The following is a 19462-nucleotide window of genomic DNA, read 5'->3' as shown; positions in this document are numbered from 1 at the left end:
GTTTTGGAAATATAAAAGTTACAGATTTGCACTTTGGTCCCGCCATTACGAAATACGGTCCGTAAAGTGATTTACGGACCGTAAAGTGGTTTACGCCCAAGTCATCCTCTCAGTTGTGTGCAACTTCAACCTTCTGAAATACGGACCGTAAAGTGGTTTACGGCCCGTAAACTGCATGGTCGTCTTTCACTTGCCAAAACTCAGACTTTCTGCCAACTGCTCGAAAGATTAAATACGTGATGGAATACGGAGTAAACTGAAATATGGTCTGTAAACTGAGCTCGTAAATCACCATCTTCTCAACCTGCCTTTCTGGTTCTGTTATCATTTAACACGACCATGGAATACGGCCCGTATTATAGAATACGGACCGTAAACTGCATTTACGACCTGGTTCTACACTTCAACTGTTGTCATGTCAAATCTGTTCCTTCACCTGAAAAACACTAAAAAACACGTAAAATCACATAGACTTGCTTAAAAACAAGTAAAACTTATAGCAGAAAAGTATCGATTTGTGGCGTAAAATCACGCCACATCAAGGACACAGGATGTTGCCGTGAAAAACTCCTTGCTCAAGGGATTAAAAATCACGACCCTCCTCAGTAGGATTTCAACTCCCTTACATGAGCAACTTCATATTATAATCGATTGTAAGCTAGGAATTAACTCCCATAACCCCTCACCCTTATAGTGACTCTTTTACAACTTAGGAACTACCGTAGTCCCTCAACACCTGCAATACTCCGATTACAAGAAACTCCACTTGACTAACTCTAGCCAAGAACTACTAATACACCTACATTAGCTCTAGCTGGTGAACCACTCTAAAGCTTGTGAAACATATTCCAACAAGTACACTTGTAGACTTTTCAAAACACCACAATTAAAAAATTAATAATTTGCGGAGGTTGAAAGTTACAATTCGCGGAGGTTTTATCTTCCACTAGTTTCTAGAAGAGGCTAAAACCTCCGACTTGTAACTTTCAACCTTTGCAAATTACCTATTTTTTTTGTAGTGCACTTACAAACAGCTTCTTAACACAGAAGAGTAGCTTTACAATTTAAGCACAAACGAACAAGGACTTACAACAACATAAAGAACTTTAGACTAAATCTATGTCTGGATTGGGTTTTTCAGTTTTACAAGTGACTTTTTCTTGAGAGAACTTGAGAACTTATGACGGCAAGTGTTTGCACGGTTTTGATTAGGTTTTCAAGTCTAGTCAATAAGTTGCCATCATGTTGTATACATATTGGGAGCATGTGGGATGGATAGAGATCACTCATTCACTTTGACCTAAAGCATGGACCACCTCACAACTGTTCTTATGTGCAGCAAGTGGCTCGGCTTTACAGTTATTCTCTACTAATGGTACAAGGTGCACAGAGAGCAGGTTACAGACCATGTCTCTATACGATTCTGAAATAGTTTGACAATCATCAAAACAAAAGGCGCTTGGACTTATCACTCACAGTCAGATATAACTCAACACAGTCCAAAGTATCAAATCCAGTACCAAGTCTAGCATGTCTCCTCAAAATCCACTATAAGTCCAAAGTACAATCTCAAGAACCAATATCAATACACATATCACCAAAGATCAACCAACAAGTCCAATACAATGCCATATGCTAATATGAGAAGAATGCAATGCAAATGCAGTGATACACACACGCTTTGGGTAGAATATCTCATCGCCTCGATAGTCATGATCCATGGGGGACCGCTAAGTGCATCTGTCGTGGTGCACAACCCAATCCAATAGTCAATGTTGCGGAACGTGCAACTCGATCCCAATCAGTGTTGCGGTACGTGCAACCAAATCCATGTAAGTGTTGCGGCGCGCGACCCGATCCCAATATATGTATACATGAATGAATGCATGATAATCAATGCCAACAAGAATATATGAATCAATGGTGCCACACATGGACACATATCTCAATCACAATATCAATATCATAACTTTACTTTCCTTTCCAACAATCTCAACTATGATAATTATACTCTCCGAATCATAAGGTAATCACTAAACATCAACTCTAGAATCAATCACGTGGATACAAGCCAAAAACTCACAATAAAACAACAACTCAATAGAACACAATAGGGCGACAAGCCATGGTATACCAAACTAGTATTCCATCCCAAACTTTATACCCGAATGTTTACATGCTTCCTCCAAGAATCACTAACTCTACATATAATTCGCTAACCAAAGTCTAACCAAAAAGGTAAGTCGTAACCTACCTAGAGAGCCGAACAGGAGTGTTACGGCCCGAACCATGGCCTAGGCGTAACACGGCACTCGGTGCCTAACTGCATGTGACCGAGCGAACCCATAGGCTAGCTGAATCAACATGTGACGTGAAAACATGCAATAATAAGGAAATAAGACTAACACATGTCGATCTACTAAAAGTCTGACCGAAAATATATTAAATACGGAAATACTGGTTAAAGTCTGAAACATCTGAATAAATAACCAACAAGGCCAATATATAAAAGACTGCTAATATCTGACTGATTGAAAAGCTAACTATCTAAAACTGGAAAGACTAAAAGTAGGATAATGTCCCGGAGGAACTGGGGCTCACCAATCAGCTGATACGAGCAGTCCTAGTTAGCTGGATCGTCAACCTGTATATCAAGATGCAGGCCCCCAAGCAATAAAAGGGACATCAGCACATTTGAATTGTACCGATATGTAAAGCAACTGAAAGAAGAAATATAAGTACTAAAACTGAAACTGAATTAAACAGGAAAGCAAGAATTTGAAGTACTCCCTAGTCTGAATGAAGAATCACCTGTATGACTATAAATATATACTATGGCCTAGGGCCCAAATAATGTGCACAAACATTATGGCCTCAGGCCCAAGCAATACATATGCATAAACTGTGGCCTAGGGCCCAAAAATACAAATACAGGTGTTCAATATTAAACAATTTACAAGACTGAGACTGGGCTATAGCTGATAGCATGATAATTGTTTCTGATTATGGAACTTAAGCTAATATCTGGTTATACACTGACTGAGACTCGTGTGATGTCAATACACAAGTATATAATGATTACGTACTGAGTTCATGATATTCAAAATGATCACCATGAACGAATTATGAAACTATAACCCTAGGAGATAGCAGTTCTACAACTATTCAAGAAACCAGGGCTAAACTATATTCTGAGTCAAATTACTAATAAACATGTAGAATGAGGCGTAGAAAGAATCATGAGCATTCCCTAACGGAGATAGCAAGCCTCACATACCTTAGCTGCTTCACAATCCACAATAAAAGTCTGAATCTTTGAGAAGAATCCCAAAAGCTTGTGTCTTAAACCTTGAATATGGGTTTTCTTGAAAACTCTAGGTTAAGATTAATGATTCCCTAATTAGGTTAGATGAACACATGATTTAATCCACTTTGAATAGGTTAGGATCTTACCTTAGTGTCCTTGGTAATGGGGAAGAAGAGCAGGTCATTCTAGGGTTTAGGACTTGAAAATAAGAAAATAAAACTACATATTTATAGTTTCTGGTGCAGGTTGACTTCTACAGACTGAATTACGGTCAGTAATTCAAAGTATGGTCAGTAATTCAAATTATTGTCAGTAATTTGAATTATGGTCAGTAATTTGAATTATGGTCAGTAATTCTTGGACAGTAATTCAAATTATGATCAGTAATTTGAATTACGGTCAGTAATTTGAATTACGGCCAGTAATTCTTGGAAGTAATTTTTCATGTCTCAAAACAGAATGCCCAACTAAGCACCTCTTCAATTATGGTCACAATAATTACGGTCAGTAATTCTTGGAAGTAATTTTCGATGTCCAAAACCAGTGACCAAATCAATAAGTACAGACTGAGTCACGGTCCGTATCTCAAGTTATGGCCCATAATTCTGGGCGTAAAACACCATCTGCTGAACTGTAGCAAAATTTCAACTCCAACTTTCTCTATCTGATTTTCTAAGTCTAAAATCATGGTCAAAGCTTAAGTTAAAGGTCTGAGGTGTTACAAGGAGCCACGAACTGTCACACCTTAGCCTTGCCCTTTCTTTGGGTCTCTAATAATCAAAGCTAAACATATTCAAGTTCTATATTAGAAATCAAGAAGAACGATACCCATATTGCTATACTTCTAGTTATGTCAAATTCTAACTCATGGAATTGGGGAAATGGACCCACAAGGGTAAAATGGGAAATTGGAAGGTGGAATATGCAATTCATGCTCTAGATGATCAAACCCACCATTCAATTGCTAAAACAACTCAAGATTAAGCGTAATTCGGATTTAAAGCAAAACCCCCAAATTTGAGTATGAACCCTAATTCTTTAATCATCAAATTAATCACTAATAATGGTAGAATTAAGCTTAAAAACAATGAATTCATTAAATTTTATGATCATACTAGTCAATTTCACTATCAATTTCCATTTAAGAAGTCTAAACCCATTTCAAGAAATTTATCATAAGACTCGTCTTCTCCACTTTGATTCTAGTGATTCTAAGCATGGATTAAGGATCTATGAAAGTGAATGATGAAGTTGAGGGTCAAAGATTTTACCTCCAAGAAGATTCACTTCAAAAGCTATTCAATTCTCCCAAAGTGCGCTTATGAAGTGATGAAGGGAAAAGATAGGGTTCAAGGGTTTTAACTTAAGAAAAATATGGAAACACTGCCCGTCACTCGCTACAGCAGTAAGGTTACCCGCTGCAGCGAGCTTGACGGCGGCCAGGGGCTGTTATGGCGTCTCACTTGAAATCTCGGGCTCTCAACACGTTATAGCGAGTCCGCCTCAACGGATACCAATCCGCTGGGGCGACTCACCACGAAGTCCCTCACCCGCTACAGCGATCTCTCCCTCGCTACAGTGAGACCGCTGCGGCGAGTCTGGTGCCGCTGCAGTGGACACCAGACACTATATTTTTCTGGTTTTTGACAATTCTTAATCCAAAACCCCACTATCACCCGAGGCCCCACAGACATAAAACAAATAAGCAAACACGCATAAAAACTCACTACGAATTCATCCGGGGCCTTGGAATTTCGAACAGAGGTCTATTTGACCAAGTCAACCCCTAATGGCCTAAAGCCAAGTTTCCAAGCCAAATCTGATAATGCTTCCAAGTACATTAGGAATCGAACATACTACCAAGTCACAAATGGTCATCCGGACCTCCCAGAATCAAAGGAATTCCGGAAAAAATTTGTTTCCTCAAAAGTCAACTATGGGTCAACCTACCATTCTTTAAGGATCAAACTTCCAAAAGTCACACTAAAACCACCCGATAACCTCGGGAAAGGGTCAACAGGGTAAAATGGTCAATAGCACTATAACGACCAATCGAGTCGTTACAAGTTCTCATTAGTTTGTGTGGCGGTGGGTCTGATAGGTCGTTGGTGGGGGCTGAGACTATAGGTGGTCCAAATATATCTATAAAAACATAAAGATAAAGCAGAGATGATTTTGTAGAGAGAGAAAATCGGGTTTTATTATTAGTGAAGTAACCTCCACTTTTTGAATTTGATGTTCTTAGATGGAAATTGATATTTTATGTAAATGCCAGTGTTTAAATTTTGCCAATGCTCATAGTATCACTCACAAGTACCTTAGATTACTCATCTTAGCGGCTAGATTAGGATTTAGGGCGAATTCTTCTCCAAAGGTTTGTGCCCTAAGTTTGAAAGTTGAAAATGTACGCAGGATCGTCCCATCCAGAGGCCCTTGCGCCATGATTGTGCAGGAGATTCAGAAGTTTGTGTTGTCACGTGGTTTCTAGCGGTCGCGCGGATCATATATTGTTATGCTATTTGGTCATAATTTTGTGTAGGGTAGTCCAAATGATGAACGATTTGAAGTGTTAGAAACTGGCTTCAAGAGCTACAATTTTCCTTAATAAATTCTCCTAATAGCCAAACTATTTCTACATTAAGAGTTTTACATTTTTTTAATTTAGGCTATATTTCACTTTTAATTTTGACATCTTTCCCACAACATTTTTAGTTCAACTTAAACCATTTATATCCACTCCCAAACATCCCCATCGCCTTCAAAATGTAGTTTTTAAATCATTCAAATCTTTCCAATGTATCAAACACATCATTTTCACAACTTAACACGTGAAAGTATATGGATTTAAAACTTAATGAAAGATCTATTCCCAGTATCATAATCTTTGATAATGATTCCTACATTACCAACTTTTATATTACAAGTTCTGCATTACTAGGTTTGCATTACGATCTCCGCATTATACTAATTCTTGCATTGACTCTCTCCTAAATCAAATGACCCATAAGGATTTTTCATATGTCACATAGAGATGACCCTCAAACTAAGAATTAGAGGATTGCGTAAAGAACTTAATGCATGCACATGGACAATCCCCTGATGAATGGCAGTTCAGACATCTGGTGTCCACTTAAGTTGAATAAGGAATATAGGCTTCTTCCTTCAACTGTACATTTTCTTTATACTTGATCATCAAGTATATATTACATCAGATGTACGGAAAACACTCAACACATTTAGATAATTAGATGGTTCCTTTTGTCAAATCTTATGTTAATCCTTAACGTAAACAAGAAGGTAGCCGCCAAATTCATAATCATTTATAGATTTAAAAGGCGTATATGCCCATATATTCATATAACTTGAACCGTTTGTTTATTTTAAAGTGGGCGTAGCGCATAATACGCTAAGCAATTCAGCGAGGTCAATCTACACGGTGTAGAAAAATTCATACTTTACCTTGAAGAATGTTATCACAATTCAGATATTATATTACTCTTTGACATAATGGTACGTATTATGAATGACAAATAATTAAGAATTGGCAGAATATATATATATATAAAAAAAATAAAAAAAATAAAATAACTTAAACTTGATAATAAATTTCATCTAGACTTGAGTACCTGAACCTATGATAAAGTGTTCCTATTAGATACTTCCGGCTCATATTTTGGAAAAGCTTTTGTGCATGTTCGCGGCTTTATGGGGTTCGACATCAATTGGAACATGCACCAGGTTTTACGACTTATTGAGGTTAATCTATATAATTTAATAAGGTGACATATTTTAAGTGGTTGACTTATCTTTGTAATGGGCGCTTCAGAATTTGCGCAAAAACTTTTTTGAAGTTTTGAGTGGGAAGTATTTACTCTAATAGAAACAGTTTAACATATGTACATGTGCTCAATCAAAATATGTCTTAATTTAAGTGTCTAAATGAAACTTACTGCACAAATTTAAGAAATTGTCAACGTATTTTGCCTAAAGAATTTGGATATGGATGTTCACATGGATACATACGACCAGAAAGGGCATCCCCTCCCCCCCCCCCCCCACCCCCCACCCCCCACCCACCCCCTTTCTCTGTCTCTCTCTCCATATATATTGAGTGCATTGGCAGTGATCCACAGAACCAAGATCTCAAAATGAAGTAAAGACACTGATGTGTTGAATATCAATCTTGACTTTGTTATCTTGTGATTGCATTTCTTATTGTTATGTTTGCTTCCCATTTCAGGAAGCCAACTGACGTTCGACATTATTAGACATCCCATTTCCTTTACATTTCAGATTTCTGTCCACTAGTATAAAAAGACACCAACCGCATCATTAAATGATCCTTCATTCCTATTCACTATAGTTTGCAAAATACTCCTAATAACAAAATACAACACAACACAAAAACAACATATTTTACCACAATGACAACTTATAAGCTCAATTCCTTAGTATTCTTAATATTCTTTTCCTTCTTTTTATTCCCACACCAATCCTATTCCAATGAAGAAGAAACAAGTGATGATATTAACTGGTGGTGTAGCAAAACTCCTCATCCTGAACTATGCAAATACTTCATGGCCGATGCCGGGCTCCAGCGTACTTTCAAGCCGACATGCAAAGCCGAGTTTCGAACCATGACCGCACAAGTGGCCTTGGAACAAGTCCTCCTAGTACAAAACCACTCGAAAAAAATGGGCCCGCACTGCCGAGGGAAACGAAAGAAACTAGTCTGGATGGATTGTGACAAGCTTATTGACAACACCATCTTCCAATTAAACCGTACTCTTCATGGCATCGGATCTAACTCTACTTCCTGTACGGATTTCGATGCTCAAACTTGGCTTAGTGCCTCGTTAACAAATATCGAGACATGTCTATCGGGCTCAAATCAACTCAACGTTTCAAATATCCTACATCCGACTTTATCCACAAATGTCTCACAACTTCTTAGCAATTCTTTGGCTGTAAACGGTGAGCTTGTGGATTCACAAAATTCCACAGAAATTGGTGGATTTCCAAGTTGGGTTACGACTAGGGAAAGAAAGTTGATACAATCTTCGACGAGCAGCTTAGCTGCCAAGGCGATTTACGTGGTGGCTCAAGATGGATCGGGGAATTTCCGGACCATTCAGGCTGCAATCAATGCGGCTGCAGAGAAGGTTTCAGATCAGAGGACAATCATATATATTAAAAAAGGTGTTTATAGAGAAAATGTGGCAATAGGGCCTTCCATGAGTAACATCATGTTAGTTGGTGCTGGTTTGAGATACACAATAATTACAGGTAGCAGAAGTGCAGCAGCAGGTTTCACAACTTACAGTACTGCAACTGTTGGTACGCTCCCCTCTCTTGCTCTATCTTCCCATCCATACTGTACTAGTTTAACTTATATACACCGATAAAGTACGAATTATTGCACTATCAGGTCACTTATATGTAACTGTCCATAATAGCTAAAACTAATAACCAAGAAAATAATACCTCTAATCTTCTGTTTCAATTAATTGCTACTATGTATTTGACTTTTAGAAAATGTTACTTTCTATATTTAATAATTCTTTAATTCTAATATCCTACCTGTACCTGACTTGTTTAAGACACAAGATTCAAAAAGCATTTTGGTACATTACATGTATCTTTAGTTTAAGATCACGAGATTTAAAACTTTTTCTTACTTTTTAAACTCCATACTCAATCAAACAGAGACACATAAAATAAAGTGAAAGCGAAAGAGAAATCCGTAAAAAGTCTTTCCTGTATTTATTTTTTTTCCTTTCTGGGTCAATGATTTTAAGATTTCAGCATGGAAAGGGACTCATGAAGAGTTGAGTAGTATAATGCAAGGACCTTAATAGAGAAGTTGCAAATAATTAGGCAAGCTCTATTATACTTCAAGCTCGTGAAGTAAAGTTAAAGACATGCTACTTTGGCGGCCACTTTGCTGCAATATCGATCTGTATGCTTTCACATGCTACCATTCTTAGGCTTCTTCGCGAAGGCAATTATTTTCAAGTTATTGAAATTTAGTCTTTTAATATCAGATAGTTTAATTGAAACAGGGATATATCATTCTACTTTGATATTATTATAAACCACAAAAAAAAAAAAAAAAAAAAACGTATCTATTTCCTTGTTTCATAAGGTAATTTTATTTCTTTAAAGGAACAATTATGAATAGTGTCCTGGGAAGTTTTTTTAACTAAGTACAAGGAAAATTCCTTTGTCCATAATGTCAGAGTTATTTTTGGTAAATATCTAAGAGGGATAAACTTTAAATTTCAGTATGCATGGCATGGCCATCTGAATTTTCACTTAAAGGACCACTTTTTTCAGTTAAGTAAACCATTGACGTTAGTATAAGGCCTATTTTGCAATGTTGTCACTTCATCACCTTATAAGGTCGGTTTAAGAAATGCTATTCTATACAATTTATATTTGATATCATTGATACTGCAATCCAAGTTTTGTCCTACGTCTAAATGAAGGATCCTCATTTTAAAGAAACCGCACTGATCAAAGTAATAATGATCTGGGACAATAATATCAGCATTATATTGCTTCTACATCAAATTATTCCCATAAGTCGTAACCTTAATTGGTCCAACCAATACATGTTTTTAGGCTACGTTAACCATTTTCTCCAAGAGAGCACTTAACTTCCTTAATTAATCACTTATTTCCCAAAATAACATTTGTTTATAGGCAAGTCACACATTTGGCCAGTCATCCAAAATAATTACATTTTCTAGCCATGTACACTATTATATATTAAAAATGTATATACACACACACATAATATACATTTGCTAGCTATTATTTTGATGGGTGGTTATTTATGTCAATTTTTCTTGTTTAATTCCAGGGGTTGATGGAAGTGGATTCATTGCGCGTGGCATCACATTCCGTAACACAGCAGGTCCAAAAAAGGGTCAAGCAGTAGCACTCCGATCAGCATCTGATCTTTCAGTATTCTATGCCTGTGGATTCGAAGGATACCAAGACACAATCTTTGTCCAATCCCAACGACAATTTTACAAAACATGTCAAATTTATGGCACCATAGACTTTATATTCGGTAACGCTGCAGTTGTTTTTCAAAATTGTGTCATTTACGTCCGAAGGCCCTTAGTAGGCCAAGTGAATGTGATCACAGCACAAGGCCGAGGTGACCCTTTTCAGAACACCGGAATTTCAATTCACAATTCGAGAATAACAGCAGCACCATCTCTAGCCCCGGTGGTTCGAGCATTTAAGACGTATTTGGGACGTCCATGGCAGGAATTTTCAAGGACAATAATATTAAGGTCTTATATTGACAGTGTAATTCATCCATCAGGATGGTTACCGTGGCAAGATTCTGATTTCGCGTTCAAAACTTTGTATTTTGGAGAGTATGGAAATTTTGGACCGGGGTCTTCGACTAGGTATAGGGTGAAATGGCCTGGTTACCATGTTATAACTGATGCAAAGGAGGCTTCAAAGTTTACTGTTGCGAACCTTGTAGGTGGTCGGACATGGTTGCCTTCTACTGGTGTGCCATTCACTTCAGGGCTCTGAATTAATTTGGTCTATTTATTTGTATAATTTTCTAGTAAATTATTATTTCTATTCATTATTTTGTACATGTGTGTAATGACATTATATGAAAGTATGTGTATACGAATACGATGTGATTTTATCTAATACTCCTGTTCTTTATTACCTGCTTAACTTTCTTGTTGTATATCTAATCTATTTCCGTACCTCCTCTCCTCTGCACCCATCAGAGCCCCAATAAATTTAGTCCTGAGTGAAAATGGTAAACTTTATTTATTTACTAGTGAATCTGAAAAAAATAGTAAATTACTAAAATATTAGCAATCCAAGAATAAATTTAGATATTATTCCCTCTTTAATGTAAAAAAGAAAAGACTTATAAATAGGCCAATCCCTGACACTTTGGTCAATTCATAAATTTGGTTTATTTATACCGATTACTTACTTATATGTAATGTATAGTATTATATAGTGTATTACCAATTCAACTTCTTTCAGTTTTATCTAATCAAACAATTAATGCATATCAAAAATACATATATAATGCAGAAGTAATAGCAACATTAAATTTGAGATAATAACACCATTAAAGGAATAAAAATTACCATGTATTCACTTTACAAAAAATAGTTAATATTAGACATAAAGATAAGAATATGAACCATTCTAATAACCGAACATTCAAAAAAGAAATCACGAGTTCTCATAATAGACTTTAACTAAAAAAAAAAAAAAAAAAAAGAGAGAATGAACCAATGTAATTTGATTAAAACCTAACAATTAAAAAGGTAATTACCATCTAATTTACTAATTCTTTTTCTTGTTCCCTCAAGCTAAGTCAGACATGTGTTTATCGAACATCTTAGTTAGATTTGAACTATGTAATAGTCGATATAAATTTTCAATCATCTTCCAGTAACTCTTCTCTAAAGCTCTTACTGCCTCACAATCATTTTACCCATATAATAAAAATCATTTTACCCATATAATAAAATTTTCTTTTATACCTAAATAAAATATTTTAATACTTGGATCCTTTTCATAAAATGGTTTCCTCGCTTTAAGTGCTTCTTTTCTCCTCTTTAATTGTCTTTGCTTTATAATTTCTTTTTCTTCTTCTTTTTATCTTAAAACCAAAAGAAAATTTGAATTTATATCAAAAGTTTTTATATGAATAATACATTTATAACTTGTTGGAATTCAACGTAACTTAATTTCCTCAAGATCTATTTCAATGGAAGAAATCAACAAAGATGAAGACGATGAAGAGAAAAGGGGAAAAGAGAGATGTTCGAATGAGACTTCGTATACATCGAAGTCTGTTCAGATGTCCAAAAATGAGAAAAGGGCCAAAAGAGATATTGGGTCAAAAGTTATATTGGGCCCAAATGAATGATTCAGCAAAATTGGCCCAGTGAGCCCAACACACACACCTCCTGGAAAAACACCACAGCTGTACATACACTACAAAAAATTGGGTAATTTGAGGAGGTTGAAAGTTGCAATTCGCGGGGGTTTTAACTTCCACTAGCAAATAGTGGAGGCTAAAACCTCCCCTAATTGCAACTTTTAACCTCCGCAAATTACTCAGTTTTTTGTAGTGATAACACCTATACACATTTGGAAGTTTCCTAGCATAGTAGTGACCAATTAGAATTGTACAAATTAGGACAGAATTTAAAATTTATTTATTTTCTTATTTCCTACATACTTGTATAAATAGACAATGCATTGTACAAATAAATGATCAGAGAAAATTTCCAAATATTCCTCTCAAATATTCTTACATGGTATCAGAGCATTAATCAACCCTAATTTCCAGATCTGAGAAATGTTTCTATCAACCTAAATCACTATCAAAATGCCTGAAAACTCAACCATCTCAGCTGCTGCTACACAAGCACAGGGCAGTTCACAAAATGTGGATTCTAATCATCCATACTATCTTCATGCTTCTGATGCACCTGGTATGCTGCTAGTCAATAATCTCTTTGATGGAAAAGGGTATTAAGGATGGAAGAGATCTATTCTTCTTGCCTTATCTGCAAAGAACAAGCTGGGATTCATCACAGGACCTCATGCTATTCAGCCTGCTGCTGATTCTGCAGATCTGCAATCATGGAACAGATGCAATGATATGGTAACAGCTTGGCTTTTGAACTCACTAACCAAAGAAGTTTCAGACAGTGTAATGTATTCAAAATCAGCAAAAGAACTTTGGGTAAGCTTGGAGCACAGGTTTAGGCAAACTAATGGTGCAAGCTTTATCATCTTAAAAAGGAACTTAGCAGATTGACACAAGGAAATAGTAACATTGTTGGTTATTTTACCAAACTTAAAAAATTGTGGGACGAGCTTGATTCACTTAACTCTAACATCAAATGCACTTGTACTTATGTGTGTGAAGGAAAGCACAAATTGGAAAAATCTATGGAGGATGAGAGACTTATAGAATTTCTTATGGGACTAAATGATACATATGCACAAGCTAGGGGAACATCTTAATGATGAACCCTTTGTCAAATATTGACCATGCATATTCTCTGATATTACAGGATGAGAATCAGAGGGAAACTTACATAAATCCAATCACACCCTCTGATTCATCTTCCTTCATGGTAGGCAATATGAACCAATTCAAAGGGGTCAGACAAACTCAAAGGTTCTTAGGTCCAGGGCCTTCAAACAGAACTGGGAACACATATCCCAGAATCAACAATACACAAACTGGGAACACATATCCCAAAATCAACAACCCACAACAATATCAAAGGTTTCAAAAGCAGCCTCAGATTCAGACATTCAAAGGCAATTGGGCAAAATACAATCCAAATGTTTCATGCAATCATTGTGGGAGGACAGGACACACCATAGATGATTGTTTCAGGTTACATGGTTTTCCTGCATATTTTCAATTCACAAATGATAAGGGTTCTCAAGGGCAGATTAGAGGAAATAGTGTTGTAGCTATGGAAGAAGCAGAACCTCGAATGACTAATCTTAATGATAACTACAATCCTACTTAGTCCTATAGCTCTGTTCAATCTTATAACCCTGGACAGTCTTACAACAAAGAACAATACAACCAATTTGTTCAAATGTTCAAACAGATGAAGATGGAAGAAACAGGAAATACTAATGTTGGTCCTGAGATTAATAGCAATGCAGTTGCTGGTACAATACTTAAGTATATTGGATCATGTCTTTCTATTGCTAATTCCAGCACCTGGATCATAGATTCAGGCGCTTCTAAACACATGTGTTTCAACTCAGACTCATTTTCTACATTAACACCCCTTAGGTCTCCCTTAACTATAAATCTTCCTAATTATCAAACTATTCAGGTTACTCATATAGGAATAGTGGTCGTTTTTTCTAACCTCACCCTGCATAATGTCTTATATGTTCCAAGTTTCAAGTACAATCTTATGTCTGTTCATAAGTGTTCAATTTGATTGTATTCTATTTTTCACACCAAATCATTGTGTCATGCAGGGCTTTTCACAGAGGAGTCAAGTTTTTGGTGAAGCTAAGAAGGGACTCTACTTATTTCAGCCTAATCCTAAGGAGTCTAGTTTACATTCCAATAAAGATACTTCTATCTTGTCTAATGTTATTCCTAGTATGTCTACTGTTTCAATGCCTAGTAGTTCTATTTCAACCTCTTTTCTATGTATAAATGCAACTTCTAATGTAAATCTGTGGCATATTAGATTGGGGCATTTGCCTTTATCATCAATGAAAAATGTCAGTTTCATTTCAATTCCAATTGGTTATGATTGTGTTTGTGATGTTTGTCCTAAAGCAAGGCAATTTAGACCATATTTTCCTACCAGTCAAATATCTTCTGCATCTAGTTTTGATCTTATACATGTTGATACCTAGGGACCATATAAAATACCTACTTACAATCGTTATAGGTATTTTCTAACAATAGTAGATGATTATACTAGGGCAACATGGACCTTTTTATTGGCTTCTAAAAGTAATGCATTCACAATGATACAATTTTTTCTATTGATGGTTGAAAGGCAATACAATACCAAGGTGAAGGTGATTAGATCAGACAATGCATTGGAACTTGGGAAAGTGAAGCAGGTTCCAATTTTCTCAAATCAAAAGGGATCATTCATCAGACTTCCTGTGTAGCTACCCCATAACAGAATGGGGTAGTAAAGAGAAAGCATAGACACTTGCTTGATATTGCAAGGGCTTTAATGTTTCAATCTCAGATTCCTAAAGCTTATTGGGGTGAGTGTATATTAACTGCCACCTATTTGATCAATAGACTACCTTCAAAGGTGCTTAAAGGAAGGTCACCTTATGAAATTTTACTTGGGGTTTTACCTGATTATCAATTCCTGAAGTGTTTTGGTTGTTTGTGTTATGCAAACACTTTGGTTCATGGGAGGGATAAGTTTTAACCTAGAGCTACCAGATTTGTGGTTTTGGGATATCCTAATCAGAAGGGATATAAACTGCTTAATTTATCCACTAAAAGAGTTTTTGTCTCCAGAGATGCCACATTTTATGAATCTGTTTTTCCTTTTGTTTCTACTCAACATTTGTCATCCATTTTCCCTCCTCACATAATCATACCTGTTGACACACTACATCATTTATCCTCTTTTTACTCACCTACAGATCACTCAGATATTGTTCCTCAACCAGATTCTGCTCTTCCACCTAGTTCCCCTCTCTCTCCTACATCCAGTTCTTTCTCACCTCATATATCTTCAAATTCCACACCTAGTCCAACACAACCCCTATCTGAGCTCACCATTTCTAATTCATCAAATCTTCCTATTGTTTCATCCACTGATAATGTCAGAAAATCCACTAGAACAAATAAAGGAGTTTTACCTACTCATCTCCAAGACTATTACTGTAACTCTATCTTCTTGAGTAATGTAACAGAGTCCTGTTTTATACCCCTTTCATCACCTATTGTCTTATCCTTCAACGCTCTTTCCTTACCTAATCAACTCATTCTTCACTCAGTTTCTAGCATCATTGAACCTACTAGTTATGCTCAAGCCTGTAATCATCCTGGGTGGAAGAAAGCCATAGAAGCTAAAATAGAGGCATTACAATCTAATTAGACTTGGGATTTTGTAAGTTTACCTCCAGGAAGAAAGGCTTTACCTTGTAAGTGGGTTTACAAGGTTAAGCAACATGCAGATGGTACAATAGAAATATTAAAGGCAAGATTGGTGATTAGAGGTGACATACAGAAAGAAGGGATTGATTTCCATGAAACTTTTTCCCCAGTGGTAAAAATGACAACTATTAGGTGCTTATTGGCAATTACAGCTAAGAAAGAATGGGAAATCTCACAGTTTGATGTAAACAATGCATTCTTGCAAGGGGATTTGCAAGAAGAAGTTTTTATGAAGTTCCCACCTGGTTTAGTGTCTCTTAAGCCTAATTTGGTTTGCAAACTTAGAAAATCATTATATGGCCTCAAGCAAGCGTCAAGGCAATGGTATGCCAGTCTTGCAGGTGCCCTCAGTTTCAAAGGTTTTACAGCTTCCCTCAATGATTATTCCCTCTTTTTTAAGCAGACAGGGGATTCTATTGCTATTGTTGCAGTTTATGTGGATGATATATTTATTACTGGGGATTCTCACACTGAGATTGCATCTCTTAAAGTTTTTCTACACTCAGAGTTCAAAATCAAGGATCTTGGTTCCCTACATTACTTCCTAGGGATGGAAATTCTCAGGGAAAATCAAGGTATTATTGTCAGCCAACACAAATATACCAGGGATTTACTACAAGAATTTGATGTTTCTCAGTTACATTCAGTTTCTTCTCCTTTAGATCCTACAGTCAAGTTTACTGCAGATTCTGGTGATTATTTGTCAGATCCATCCATATACAGACATATCATTGGCAAATTGAACTATATTACACATACAAGACCAGATTTATGTCATGCAGTATTGATATTAAGTCAATTTATGCAAAAGCCTAGTCTTATTCATTATCAAGCAACTTTAAGGGTTGTTCGTTACCTCAAACAATATCCAAATCAGGGTTTGTTCTTCAATTCTTCATCTTCACTCTCTCTCCAGGCCTTTTGCGATGCTGATTGGGCTTCATGTCGTGATTCTCGGAGGTCCATTAGTGGTTTCTTTGTTAGCTTGGGAGGCTCACCCATTTCTTGGAAATCCAAGAAACAGATTTCTATTTTCCTTTCATCCGCTGAGGCTGAGTATCGTTCAATGAGACGTTTGGTTGCTGAATTGACTTGGTTGACTTGTCTTCTAGCAGATCTGTCAGTTCCACCGTGTCTTCCAGTTCCGGTCAACTCCGGTAGTCAAGCAGCGATCCACATTGCTCGCAACCCGGTCTTCCATGAGCGAACAAAACACGTCGAACTCGACTGTCATTTTGTATGCCAACAGTATCTTTCCGGCCTGATTTCTTTGTCATTTGTTCCCTCGAAAGACCAGTTGGTCGACATCTTTACAAAATCTCTTTCTGGGCCTGTTCACCATGGGATTCTTGCAAGCTCTGTCTCACTACGCTCCCCTCCACCTTGAGGGGGATGTTGGAATTCAAAGTAACTTAATTTCCTCAAGATCTGTTTCAATGGAAAAAATCAACAAAGATGAAGACGATGAATAGAAAAGGGGAAAAGGGAGATGTTCGAATGAGACTTTGAGCCCGTTTGGATTGGCTTACAGCTTAAAGCTGTTTGCAGCTTATAAGCTGAAAAAAATAAGTTGGGGTAGTCCAACTTATTTTTTTTGGCTTATAAGCTGTTTTCAGCTTATAAGCTGCTTTAGATAAACTAAGTCAAATGGGTTCAATTATTTTTTTGAGCTTATTTTAAGCATAAAATGACTTTAAGCTGGCCAGCCAAACACTCAAAAAAGCTAAAAACAGCTTATAAGCCAACTTATAAGCCAATCCAAACGGGCTCTTTGTATACATCGAAGTCTGTTCAGATATCTGAAAATGAGAAAAGGGTCAAAAGAGATATTGGGTCAAAAGTTATATTGGGCCCAAATGAATGATTCAGTAGAATTGGCTCAGTGAGCTCAACACACACATCTCCTGGTACACCACAGCTGTACATAACACCTATACACATTTGGAAGCTTCCTAGCATAGTAAAAGAATATTCTTGTTAAATAAGTGACCAATCAGAATTGTACAAATTAGGACAGAATTTAGAATTTATTTATTTTCTTATTTCCTACATACTTGTATAAATAGACAATGCATTGTACAAATAAATGATCAGAGAAAATTCCAAATATTCCTTTCAAATATTCTTACATAACTGAAACAGAAAACATGACTCAATGTTACAGCAAATAATAAGCATAAATCAATAATCACGAAAAAAATAATATCATGAAATCTTAACTGCATATAGAAGGAAATCACTACTCAATTTGAAATACATGGATCTTTGCCTTGTCTTTCAACTTCCTATTCAACATTATTCCAAAAAATGATAGCGGTACGAAACATTCTCGCCATGAAATGCCTCTCAAACTCTGAAGCCTTTGAAATATGCTTTATTGAAATGGAACGGTGTGAGCCTCACACTCTGAGGCATTAGGAATAGGTGGACTGCTCACTTCATAGACAACCATGATTTCCAGGGAATTCCTTGTGGAAAGTGTATAAGAAAATACTTGCAGTTGCATTGTTCAATAATGAGCAAATTTATTTAGAAACATTCTACGCATGGAATTATGGAATACAAAATACATAAAAGATTAAATGCACAAAGAACAGACAATCGGTTGCTGGGGCTACTATGAGGTTTAATGCCAACCAATTTAATATGCTTTTAAGTGCTATTGCGTGGGCTGGGCTTTATTGGTTTGTAATAAAAGGCTGTATTGATTACTCAAACGTGGGCTGCAGGAGCATTCATTTTTGTGAGGCATATTTTAGGTGCTTTGCCTGATTTATTATATAGAAAAAGATCATAAAAATTCCAAAAAAATCAGAAAAAAGATAAATGTTAATAGAGGTCATATAGAGGTGTCACATAGGATTGTTTATGCCTAGCTTTATATTATATATAGATTTTTAATTGAAAATGGTCATATGACAGAGGATAAATGTACAATGTCAATTGTTAGGTAACGCCAACATCATGCCTATAGCAAGGCCAACGAGGTTTTGGCTGGGATGGCCCGGATTGAAGTCATGATTGAACATGACGCTTGCTTGGTGCGCTTAGTTGAGAAATAAAATTGCATCTACTAATAGCTTTTGGCACGAGGGTAAGTCTGATTTACTGTGCCTTGGTTTCTTCTTAGTCCGCCCTATTTCTGCACTGGCACTCGTCCCACACAGCGCCTACACGGCGTGCCAGTGTGTTTCTCGGGCCAATTAACTTCACTTTTTCATTCTTTTCATGTACGCTTGACGCTCCAGTCTTAGACTCGGTTCAATTTTGTGCCTTTGGACTTTTACTCAGACTTCAAAGTCCTTTTATTTCTCCATTTTAGCACCAAATATCTCTTTTTCATAACATTATTTCCTGCACAGTAAAACACAAATTTTAAGTAATTTAAACACGAGTAAAGCGATTAAATAATTAGCTGCTAAAACATGTATTTCTAGGCGCCAATCAGTACTCAT

At 36.5% G+C, this 19462-nt stretch overlaps 1 protein-coding gene and 1 long non-coding RNA gene across 2 annotated transcripts; one reads left to right on the top strand and one right to left on the bottom strand.

Annotated features, from left to right (window-relative positions):
* The first annotated feature begins 7495 nt into the window (after positions 1-7495).
* LOC132605974 (probable pectinesterase/pectinesterase inhibitor 33) lies at positions 7496-10998 on the top strand. The gene is made up of 2 exons (XM_060319293.1): positions 7496-8644; positions 10173-10998. Exons 1-2 carry the CDS (start codon positions 7732-7734, stop codon positions 10865-10867), a joined length of 1608 nt encoding a protein of 535 aa, XP_060175276.1. The 5' UTR covers positions 7496-7731; the 3' UTR covers positions 10868-10998.
* A 1512-nt stretch (positions 10999-12510) lies between these two features.
* Positions 12511-18614, bottom strand: LOC132638934 (uncharacterized). The gene is made up of 2 exons (XR_009581995.1): positions 16864-18614; positions 12511-12956 (listed from the first exon to the last, which is right to left on the bottom strand). It is a non-coding gene; the product is annotated as an uncharacterized LOC132638934 (long non-coding RNA).
* Between the last annotated feature and the right edge of the window lie 848 nt (positions 18615-19462).

This window comes from Lycium barbarum, chromosome 1 (assembly GCF_019175385.1).
Source record: "Lycium barbarum isolate Lr01 chromosome 1, ASM1917538v2, whole genome shotgun sequence".
Lineage (NCBI taxonomy): Eukaryota > Viridiplantae > Streptophyta > Magnoliopsida > Solanales > Solanaceae > Lycium > Lycium barbarum.
The sequence above is the reverse complement of the archived record's forward strand: the minus strand, read 5'-3'. Positions and strand labels throughout refer to the sequence as shown.